This window comes from Brassica rapa, chromosome A07, assembly GCF_000309985.2.
Source record: "Brassica rapa cultivar Chiifu-401-42 chromosome A07, CAAS_Brap_v3.01, whole genome shotgun sequence".
In the NCBI taxonomy this organism is placed as follows: Eukaryota; Viridiplantae; Streptophyta; class Magnoliopsida; order Brassicales; family Brassicaceae; genus Brassica; species Brassica rapa.
Window position 1 is genome coordinate 247446 of NC_024801.2, and position 12067 is coordinate 259512.

Here is a 12067-nt window from a genome sequence, read left to right on the forward strand (position 1 = left end):
TAAATTCATCCATACTAAGTTAAATTAAATCAGATTTGAAAAGTTAAGTCGATAGAACATAATCAACATAAAATATAGTTGAGCATTTCATACAAGTTTTTTTGTCATTGAGTTTGTTTTTGTAAATGTTTGAATACAAAATTGGAAAAGAACTTCTTACATCGCTGAAATTTATTAATGTGAAAATTGCAAATTGGTAATTTCATCAGCATAAACATCATCTTCATCAGTTAAAAATAGCATGTTGCAAAACCCACATGTGATTATTATATTCATTCACTTCATAGCTCAAATTAGAGCTTCAAATTTTGCAACTATGAGAGAATGTACGGGATATTCTTTGTGTAACGACCCACTCCCAAAATATTTAAAGTTTTAAAAGAAACTAGATTTTGATCCGTGCAGGTGTATTTTTTCAAAAATATGTTATTGTTTGTTTTTCATGTTACTATTTAGGGTTGAACAAAAAACCCGAATCCAAAGAGCCGAACCGATTCTGATCTGAAAAAGTAGTACCATATTTGAACAAAAATTGATTAAATATCCGAATATTCAAAACTTTGGTATTTGGAGAACTGAAACCTAATGCGAGTCGAAGTATTTTGGGTATCCGAAGGTATCTGAATACTTATATATATTAATAATTTTTTGATTTAATGTGTATAAAAACATCCAGAATATTTATGATAATTTTAAGTTGATTTAAGTACTTGAAAATATATACAAATAGTTAAAAGTAAATATCAAAAATAGTTAAAGTATATTCAAAACACCAAAAATACTTAAAATAATTATTGATTTTCTATCCAAATATTTAAAACAAACCAATTTATATGTTAAGTTTAGGTACTCTGACATATGTTATTCTTATATGTAATATATTATTTTTTTTATAGATTTTGAGAAATTTAAAGTATATAATGAATTTAAAATTTTTAAAAATAATTTAAATGAGTTATTTTGAATCCGAACCGAATCCGCAAAGATCCGAACCGAACCCGAACCAAAATTTAGAAATATCTGAATGGGGCTGAAATCTTTGACTCCGAAAACCCGAAACCCAAATAGACCCGAACCGAATCCGAATGAGTACCTGAACGCCTACCCCTAGTCGCTATTATATTATATATATATATCATATAATTAATCTTATTTTATATGTACCATCATATAAGTAATCATATAATTAATATTATTTTATACGTACCATCATATGAATAATCACATTATTATATTTTTAAAATTTAATGTGAAATATAAAACCATGATTTAAGTTGGTGTTTGAAATTGGGCTTTGTATTGTATTTTTCTTATATATATTGAAAACAATTTTTTATAATAATCGGAAAATATTTTAGTAAAATAAAGTTTTGAATATATGTATATTTTTGAATAAATTTTGATATAAATCAATTTAAAATTATTATGAGTTGAAATATATATATCAAGTAACATAAGCCCATTATTTTTTAATATAATGTAATGGACTTTTATTTTTTTCTTAATAACATAAGCCCATTACATTTTTTTCTTAATATACTAATATTCATATTTCCAAACAACATTATATTTTTTTTATTATACTATTCATGTTTCCAAACAAAATCTAAAGGTACTTCTACTTTAATAAGATAGATAGATCACGAGAAATTAACTCTACAAGGATAATAGAGAAAAATATAGAATTTAATTTCTATCATATTTAGAATATAGCATACATGTAAGAACTCACATTTTATCTACGATATATAATAGATTAAAAGATAGAACACAAGTTATCTTTTTCTAAATTTTCCACATATAAAAAGCCTACAATATATATTGTATTTTATAAATAACAAAGACATTTAGTTAGAACCGAGGAAGCTGTATTCTTTTGTTGGATATATCATAGAGAAAACTTCACAAATTATAACTTCTATTAAATGTATAAGATAAATTAGAATTTCTATTTTATCCTTGTAAAAAATGTTATAATATACATTCTATCAAATTTAGTTCAACATATCCACCATGGTGCCACCGTAAACTAATTATCTGTCGTAAAAAAAACTATGAGAGATTGAACACCACCAACAATCGAGGAGATATCGGCCATCTACTCGAGCTAGAACCGCGAAAAAGACCAACACATGAAAAAACTATTGCACCAGAACAGAGAACCGCCAACAAACCATCACCAGACCCAAGACAGAAGAATACAATGAGCTCTATCAAAGCTGAAGAACAAGAGATCAACCTTACTCCACATTAACAAAAACGGAGGACGAGGATAATATAACCAATGAAATTAAATGAGTAACTAAAATCTAAAATGAGAAGTAGCAGAGGCATGCTTAATGTGCATTTAAAAAGGCCATTGTCTCAGGCCCCGGGAGATAATACGATTTTTGGGGTCCCATTTCATGAACTGTTGTGTATCATACTATAGCTGTACAACATTAAATTCTATTTGTCCCCATTCCAAGTTTGACACCCTAAGTTAATTTTAGTTTTCTTTGTTTTCCAAATAAGATTAGGAAAGCGAAATCTTTTTTTATCTTGACAAGTTTCCAAATAGAAAAGATGTATCTCCAAACAATAAATCTAAATATATAAATAAGAGTATAAGGAATACAAATGTCAGTTAATTTTGAATAAATTCTCTATTCAATTTGAAAATTAAGAACTAAATATACTTTCTACAATTGTGTCAGTTTCATTTTCTCTCAAATGCATCAAAATTATGTCTGAAAAAGTAAAAACACAAAAAATCAATTATAATTTTGTAAGGAACCTAATAAGAAAAATTATTTAAGAAGTAAATTATGAAAGTCTAGTGAAAGATGTATTTTTTTGAACTGAGGCTAACTAAAGTGAAAGAGTTTAATAAAAATAATAAAGACATATTTTTATTTTGTTTTTGATTTTTTTCTCATTTCAAAATTATATTATAATATTTGCAAAATACATAGAAAAATGCCCCATTTTCTCCATTTACCCTAAGCACGGCACTGAGAAGTAGATCTACGATCTCCAAACATATTTGATCTACAATCTCAAAGAGTTAAATTATTCAATAAAGAAAAAGTTTATATTTCTCTGTCTTTAAACACAAAATCTTTACTATATATTGAAAGAAAAGTTCATATATGATGAGGCCATACAAGTAGTGGTTCCCATAGTTAGACATGGTCCGTCTACCCGAAGTGGAGCCAAGGCCATAAGAGAAGGTTTCTCCAAAGCCGTCCAACAAATCCTAGATCAAGACGGACAAACCGGACAGAACCAGTTCCTGATTGAAGAGATGGTCCAATTGAAGATTCAAGATCAAGCCGGTCCAATAGAGGTTCAAGATCAAGCCGGTCCAATTCAATTCAGGTCATTCGACCATAACCGAACCGGCCTAATCATTTCCACATGTGATCTCGGTTCAGACTCCTTCCCAATCCAAGCGGGTTCTGAGTAATCCGCCCCATTCCATTTAAGATAAGCAAGTACAATTACATTTATGATTTCTAACTGGTTTATCGTTTTTGGTTTGTGCTGGTTTTCTTTATTATAATTGCAAAAAACTTATGAGCAAATTCTTAGTTCTTTTATTTTATTTGAGTCCAATAATTCAAGACCTTTCTTAGCCTTTGCCTTAGTGTCCAAGAGTGACGGCCCATCTTGTTTGGCCTTGTCAATTTAGAGTCCAAGAGAGTCCAAGTTGTTCTTGATTCAAAGTCCCCTAGAAGAGCATAGCTGCCGGATATTTAATCCCCACTATAAGCAGCCTTGTATTTTTTTAGCTTATGAAATATATGAGTCAGTTTGCCCCAGCAAACAAACCATTTTCTCTCTAGTTTTGCATGTGAAGCCAGCTAGAAAGAGCCTTGAATCTTATCAAGTTTTCATCACCAAACTTGTGGCGATTCCTCACTCTATTCCATCCATCGATTCTGCTTGAGAGAGACACACATCCAGCAAGCCGGATTCCATCCTCAATCCATTCTCCATCCACTGTTCTTGTTGAGAGAGACACGTCCAGCAACAAGGATCCATCCGTCATCCTTCTTATTTGATTTGTTTTCATTTTGCATATCATTTAGTTTGAATCATAAAAATCCATAAAAATCATATATGCTTCAGTTTATCATTTCTCATTTAGTTTACTTTATGTTCTTCATATTTAAACCATAAGAACTCATAAAAAGGTTTTTCATTTGTCTCAGGTACAAATCGGCCGATCCATTCTTCCATCGCAGCCGCATAGCCGATCGTCTGTCCGTCTGTCCAGTCCGATCCAAACCAAACCTCAGTCATGACGTCCGTGTAATCGGAATCCCAGCCTGCAACATTTGGTATCAGAGCTTAAGGCTCATGATTATGCGGTTATATCTTGTCATTAAACTTCTTGCATATCGTTTTTGTGTTCATCCATTTGCATTAGAAAACTCAAAAAAAAAAATATTGTTCTTAGTGTTCTTGTTGTTCTTCATTGTTCTCGACACATTCATCTTAGATCTTGCTAGATCATTGTCGTGTGGCATAAGGAGTTGTCAATCTGTGTGTGTGATTGATCGAACAGCTTTTCTTATTTGAGAGGTCGATTTTCAATTTGCATTAAATTTGATTGTTAATTGCTTAGTTTGTCTAGATTGATTAGTGTTGCATTTATATTTATTTTTCCCATCAGTTTGTATTCATTTCTAATTGTCAATCATCATTAAAAAAAAATTGTTTTAAATTCGAATTGCATTTACTTTGAACTTTCCTTTTTTTTTTATTTCTTTGATTGATTTGATTTTCAATTTCAAACTTAAAAAAAAAAATAAACTTTCCTTTTTAAGTTATTTCCTTTTTATGGAGAATGAAAAAGGGTTAAAAAAAGGACAACATTGGGACTTGCATAGTGAAATGGGCCGAAGTGGGATATTATGAAGGCCTTATAAATCGAGGTTGGGTAATTTATATAACCGTCGCAAACGGGAATGTCCACGGCGGGGCTAGGTCATCGAGATTAGCCATGGAGGATGATGAATTGGAAGCTATGCGTGCTCACTTCCCTCTTTCTTTCGGCAAGACTTCCATTGTTTCGCCGCCCTCCGAATCCATCCACAGCGCTACTCGCCGCGCTGACGCCGGAGCTTCGTCGGACTCCAAACCTAGTTCCGGCTTTCCGTCTCTGTCTTCCTCTTCTAATTCCTGGATCCAATCTGTTCGCCGTCCCAAACGCAACCCTAATAGCACCGGCGGTGCTAAATCTAGTCTCTCTCCTTCCGAGGATGATGTATCCGTAGAGGATGACGGAGTTATGGTGGGACCACCACCGCCGCCCCCTACAAGGGACGGTAATGATTCTGATGATATGATCGGTCCCCCGCCACCGCCTCGTGCTGCAGATGTAGATTCAGATGAAGATGATGTTGACGACGACGACGATGAGGAGAATCGGTACAAGATCCCTTTGAGCAACGAGATTCAGCTCAAGGGACATACTAAGGTACTCAACAAATCTAATAATTGCTTTCGGAATATTGAAAATTGAATCTTTTCTGGTGGAACAGATTGTTTCGTGTCTGGCTGTTGATAACGCCGGAGCTAGGGTTCTCTCTGGCAGCTATGACTACACTGTTCGTATGTATGATTTCCAAGGGATGAACTCCAGACTACAGTCTTTCAGGCAGATTGAACCATCCGAAGGTCACCAAGTTCGCAGCTTGAGCTGGAGTCCCACTTCTGGTCAGTTTCTTTGCGTCACTGGCTCTGCCCAAGCTAAGGTGTGTGTGTGTTTCTTTATTCAATAAAAGGTTCATCTTCTGCTCACATTCGTTTGCAATTTTCAGATTTATGATCGTGATGGTCTTACCCTTGGTGAGTTCATGAAAGGGGATATGTACATCCGTGATCTTAAGAACACTAAGGGCCACATTTGCGGCTTGACTTACGGAGAATGGCATCCCAAGAATAAGGAAACCATTCTGACTTCTTCTGAAGACGGGTCTTTGCGTATTTGGGATGTTAATAACTTCCTAAGCCAAACACAGGTAACGATGAATATCTTGGTTTGATTGTTACATGCAAGTGATATCACTTTCTTGGACAGGTTATTAAGCCCAAGCTTGCTAGACCGGGGAGGATTCCTGTTACGACTTGTGCTTGGGATCGTGAAGGAAAGCGTATCGCTGGTGGCATTGGAGATGGATCTATTCAGGTAATGGCTATCTTCTTATCTCTCTCTTTTTCAAGATTTCCTGATGTGTTTGATCAAGTTTAACAAACTTATAATATTATGATTGTAATTTCCATGGATGAATGGTCGTTTTGTTGTTTATTGATCCAGATTTGGAGTCTCAAGCCGGGATGGGGAAGCAGACCAGATATATATGTTGGGAAAGCCCACACTGATGATATTACCTCTGTTAAGTTCTCTAGCGATGGGAGAATTCTCTTGTCAAGAAGTTTTGATGGTTCTCTAAAGGTAAACCCCTAAACCATGTCCTCTTTTATGACCACTTTGCGTAGAGCTATACGACAACTGAACTATTTCTTGATCAGGTGTGGGACTTACGGCAGATGAAAGAAGCCCTAAAGGCTTTTGACGGTCTCCCTAATTTTTATCCTCAAACCAACGTTGCCTTTAGTCCAGATGAACAAATCATCCTGACTGGAACATCCGTTGAGAAGGACAGTACAACAGGAGGCTTGCTCTGCTTTTACGACCGGACCAAACTCGAGATTGTTCAAAAAGTCGGAATATCTCCAACTTCCAGCGTGGTGCAATGCGCCTGGCACCCGAGGTTGAATCAGGTAAACAACAAAAACAATGTTCCTTTGAGATTGTTTTTCGACATTGCACTAAGAGTCTAAGAGAGGCTTATATTGTGTGTAGATATTTGCAACATCTGGAGACAAAAGCCAAGGAGGAACTCACATTCTTTACGACCCAACTCGGAGCGAGAGAGGTGCATGTGTGTGCGTTGCACGTGCACCAAGGAAGAAATCTGTAGACGATTACCAACCAGAACCAGTAATACACAACCCTCATGCATTACCGTTGTTCAGAGACGCACCAAGCCGTAAACGACAAAGGGAGAAGACTTTGAAGGATCCTCTTAAAGCCCATAAGCCTGAGCTTCCCATGACTGGTCCTGGTCATGGTGGAAGGGTTGGGACCACTGGTAGCGGCTTATTAACGCAGTATCTTCTCAAGGTAAAGGCTCTGTGGTATCTTCCTCGAGTTTTCTGACTAGTGATTGTAATACATTGAAACTCTTTTGTGTTTGTGTGTTTGCAGCAAGGTGGGATGATAAAAGAAACATGGATGGACGAAGATCCAAGAGAAGCAATATTGAAATACGCAGAGGTTGCTGTGAATGATCCCAAGTTTATTGCACCTGCTTACTCTCAGACCCAACCTGAGACCATCTTCGCCAAATCGGATGATGAAGAAGAAGAAGGAGGTGATGCCAAAAAATAACTAGAATGCTTCCAAGATACCTCACTTGTATGATGTATAATGAACATGTACGTTGTCAAAAAGATCATGTCATGGCACTTTAGAATAACCCCGGGAGTTGCATTTTCGGTGTTTTAAAGTTCAAAAATTAATTTCATTTGAAATTAGTTGCATTCAGACAACTGGATCTAAATGTTGCAAAGACCAATATTAGAAACGAAACTACATCCATAATCCAAACTAGGCTTGGGCATTTTGGAAATCGGTTCCGGTAGTTCGTTAAGGGTTCTATTTACTATCTGATTTATTTTCGGTTTGGTTCGGATAGTTTCGGTTCTGATAGTAAAACTATGAACAAAAAAATATCCGGAAAAAATACGGTTCTCATTTGGTTCCACTTCGGATAATTTGGGTAAAATATTAGTTATTTTGGATAAAATATCAGTTAATCAAGATGATTTAGATAAAAAATTTTTTTGGATATTTTGAATTACGTTAGATATTTTGGATAACACTATCCATATACTTTTGGATAGTTTTGGATATTTTCGGATAGTTCGGATACTTTTAATTATTTTCAAATATTTTTTGATACTTTTAATAAATATTTAAATTATATAATGTTATAAGTATATACTAGATTTTGACCCGCGCTTTGAAAGCGCGGGATAATATTTTGATTAAATTTTTTTATTTAACAGTTACTAAGTTCTGGTCTGAATTTTATTTTATTTGAGTTTTGACATACTTAACCGAGAGTAATTTATTTTAACTTTTCATAGTGATAGGCATTCAGGTTTAAGGTTCGTCTCAGTTAGGGTTATTCAGTTTTTAAGTTATTGGGGTTGGGGTGTTAGGACCCGTTTAGGAGAACCATGCATTTTTTGAATTAGATCAATTCGGGCGATCTGTAGTTCGAGTCGGGTTTTTATTTTTTATTAAAACCGAAGTAAGCCGAATTAAAATAGTTAGGCTTTAATTTGGATTTAAAGCAAAAAATACAAAAAAACGCAAAAAAAACCCTGAGTTAAACTGAAAACCAGGTAATTCATGTAATTTGGGAGGAGGGGGGGGGTGGATATTTTTTTTGGTAAATTATATTCTATACAGATATAAATTAATATTATATTATGTTTAATATTTGGATACCCGTTTGATTTTCAGTTTGGTTTTAGCTCTTTGGATTTAGAAAAATGGGAACCATTCACATTTCTGTAAATCACGGTTACAAATGGGATGATTAAATAATAAATAATGGGATGATTAAATAATAAATACTTTCTCAATATATAGTATAGATTATCATATAATATGTATATATATATATCTGAAATAAAACATAATCGAATATAATTAAAATAAGAATTTTTCGGAAACTTTCAACTAAAAGTCTATTGAATAATACAATATATTTTATATCTTAGTGTTTAAAATATTTTATAATTTTAAATCTAAATATAATCAATATTTTTAGGTATATAAAATGTATTTATTATATTTGGGTATAAACCGTTCAAATATGTGTGAACACTGATTAATTTTTGGTTTTGTTATTTTTTGTTTGGTTTCACTTTTTTTGGTTCTGTTTCAATTCGTTTTTGGTTTTCAGTTTATACGCTGAAGCATAAATTTGTTGGTATAATCTTTTTTTTGTGCATTTCAAATAATTGATTTATACTCCCTGAGTTCTAAAATAATCGATGGTTTAGAGTTTGTTTCAAAAATATATTATTTATCTTTCCAGTGCATTTGTTACTAAATAATAATGGTAAATTGTAAACTTATTTATTGAATTTTGATTGGTTAAAAATTGTGTAAAATAGTTAATCACAAAAATATGCATTTAATACTAAGATTTAATATGCTTTATTATGAAAATCTAAAAACATGTAACATTTTGAAACAGAATAAGTATTTATTACTGTTGTCATTTTTAAAACAGTGATTTCTTAGAATACATGACTGGTTTTTTCTTGGAACATTGATATCATAAAAAAATGTTAGGTATGATACTATTTATACATATAGCTTACGCATAGATTTCTGGAACTGCACAAAATACTAATAGGATTATAATTGTAGGAGATTATGGAAGTTCCTATATTTTGTGGATGGTAATATTTTCTAAGATACTAACAAAATTCGTGGAGTTTCAAACATGTCTCCATGTTTACACCAGATATAAATATGGGATATATTTAATTTTGTTGGCTGATCAAAGCTTAAACCATATTTCTCATGGTTCGTATTTATCATGTTACTCATTTCATCTAGCAACAGATTCAAATAAGTTGGAAATCAATGTTGCCTCATCTATAAAATTTTGAAAAGTATGTTTATATATCATTGTAGTCCGTGGAAAGAAACATTGTTTCCTATAAAGTTAATAGGGAAGAAGGTTTATGAGAAACTATAATATAAATAATGTTAATCATGGGTAAATGTGAAAAAAATTTGAAGAGAAAAGTATAGCTCGATCGCTTGTAGGTAAACCATATTTACATTTTTTTCATTTTTTTTCAACATATCATTTATAAAGCTCAAAATCCAGGAAATGAGTACAAAGTTGCTAGTTAACAAAAAAAAAAGAGTACAAAGTTGCTATGTAAGATTAAAAGAAGAGAGTACAAAGTTGTTAAGTCTAGAGGCCAGAAATGCTTTTAAAACACATGAGAACCACTAACCAAATCTGTTTTGGTCTACCGGCGGAAGTCCTCCCTGAAATCGAACCACTGGTGATGTCTTCGTTTCTTCCGTAAACCGCGATCTTCCGTAGCCTTGTACTCCCAGAGCAACATCTCTTTTGCTCATAATAAATGCTTTTGGACTGAAGAACTTGACTCGCCAGTGATCAAAACACAGGAAAATCTGATAGATCTAAAGAGAGACACATTCTCGGACCGCTCCCATCGGAGAATGCCAGCCTCTGATTCTCACCTGGGTCAAAAAACCAACTCCAAATCCATTAAATTTCTTCCAAGCAGAGATAATTTACTCATAAGCCGAGCAAAGACCGATACTCATATGAAAGAAATATATTTATAGCCATAGATGAAGCACATTGAACAAAAGCAAAGCCTAACAAAAGCAGATTAAAATACTAAATAGATTCAAGAAAAAGAAACTAAATATAATCCATCTAAATAGGGAAGTTCATATATTAAACATAGTTAAAATAGACGATAGGTAGTGAATATAGCTTATATTTTCGTCTGTAAAAAAAAGACGCTAAAGTTCACATATTAAATATAGTTAAAATGGACGATAGTTAGTGAATATAGCTTACATTTTCATCTGTTAAGACCATCTCAAGAGAATAACCATTTTTGAGATTGTTTGACTTCCATGTATGAACCACTTTCACCCGAACTCTCCATGCATATTTGAAAGGTTTAACATCACTCAAGTTACTGATTTTGATAACAGAATTCATAAGTGTAGATCAGGGTATAGAGCGTTTGAAGGTTTAGAATGATTATATTTGTTGTGTTTGATTCGATATTTATATATTTCTTATCGCTAGAAAATTAATAGGATAGTAAACATATTAAAATTGTTTATAATTAGAAATATTCTAGGGATATAGATTATTCGAGATATATTAAGTTACAACAATATACTATTTTTGGTTTTCGAGATCTATTAAGTTACAACAATAAAATCTTATTGTTAATCAGTTACAAAAAAAAATATATATTATTGTTAATCTCATTATTTTATAGAAATATAAGAATTTTGTATATACAAATGTATTCAAAAGATGTTATTTTTTATACCCAACTGTTAAAAAATCAACTTAATATTTTAAATAAAGTCATGAATTTAAAAAAAAAACAGACCATAGCTAGTTTATAGTTTCGTCTGTATCTGAATAAGCAATTGTTAGTGTTGAAGCTTGCAGAGAAAAGAATTTTGATAATATCATGAATTATAGCCAAAGTAAAAAAATCTAATCAAAACCAAGCAAACAAACTAAAACACTAAGTTCGTGTATAAAATATTGTAGCTCGAGGAACATGTTGTCGTTGGTTTTGTGTGACCAACATTTTCAATTCTCGTTTGATTCTTTGACCTTGTATTCCCCTGTTTGAGTCAAAGCTCTATATTATTATATTTCTCTGTTTTCTGTAAACTTTCCTCTAAAGCATAGATATATACACAGTTGGTTAACACGCACAAATTTACAAAAACCGGGTTAACCAAAGGTTATAAACATTCGATATATGTTAATTTATATAGCAAGGATAGGAAAGTTATATTTAAATTATAATTACAATGGTAAATTTACTAAAGTAGTAGAAAAAGATCACACGGACTTAGGAGGTGGTTATCTGAGATTTATGGAAAATAAAATAAAAAAGAAAACATTTAATTAAAATCATAGCTTAAAAATAATCTAGTGGCAATGTCTTGTAAATATTGTTGAAACAGGAGGGCACTTCAAAAAATAGTCTTCTGTTTTAATAGTATTGATAATTAATATTCTTATTTATTCGAGTATTATTTCGGATATAGAAATTTAGAAACCATTCAGATATTTGAGGGTTTCGGTCCGGTTTCAGATATCTCGGTTCCATTCTGATTCAGTTCTTCTGTTGCTGGTTTTTTTTTGCCCAAGCCTGATCCAAACCATATCATGTCTAT

At 32.6% G+C, this 12067-nt stretch overlaps 1 protein-coding gene across 1 annotated transcript; it reads left to right on the plus strand.

Moving 5' to 3' along the window:
- The first annotated feature begins 4934 nt into the window (after positions 1-4934).
- LOC103828184 (WD repeat-containing protein 70) lies at positions 4935-7600 on the plus strand. The gene is made up of 8 exons (XM_033274539.1): positions 4935-5467; positions 5532-5744; positions 5811-6011; positions 6071-6178; positions 6308-6445; positions 6523-6774; positions 6857-7177; positions 7262-7600. The coding sequence occupies exons 1-8, from the start codon at positions 4991-4993 to the stop codon at positions 7442-7444; spliced, it is 1893 nt and encodes a 630-aa protein (XP_033130430.1). The 5' UTR covers positions 4935-4990; the 3' UTR covers positions 7445-7600.
- Positions 7601-12067: the final 4467 nt, after the last annotated feature.

Bases quoted from the DNA above. Each gene is read 5' to 3' on its own strand.
- LOC103828184 (XM_033274539.1), top strand. From the start codon at position 4,991: ATGGAGGATGATGAATTGGAAGCTATGCGTGCTCACTTCCCTCTTTCT. The intron at 6,179-6,307 runs GTAATGGCTATC...TTATTGATCCAG, and splicing joins TTGGAGATGGATCTATTCAG to ATTTGGAGTCTCAAGCCGGG. The intron at 7,178-7,261 runs GTAAAGGCTCTG...GTGTGTTTGCAG, and splicing joins TAACGCAGTATCTTCTCAAG to CAAGGTGGGATGATAAAAGA.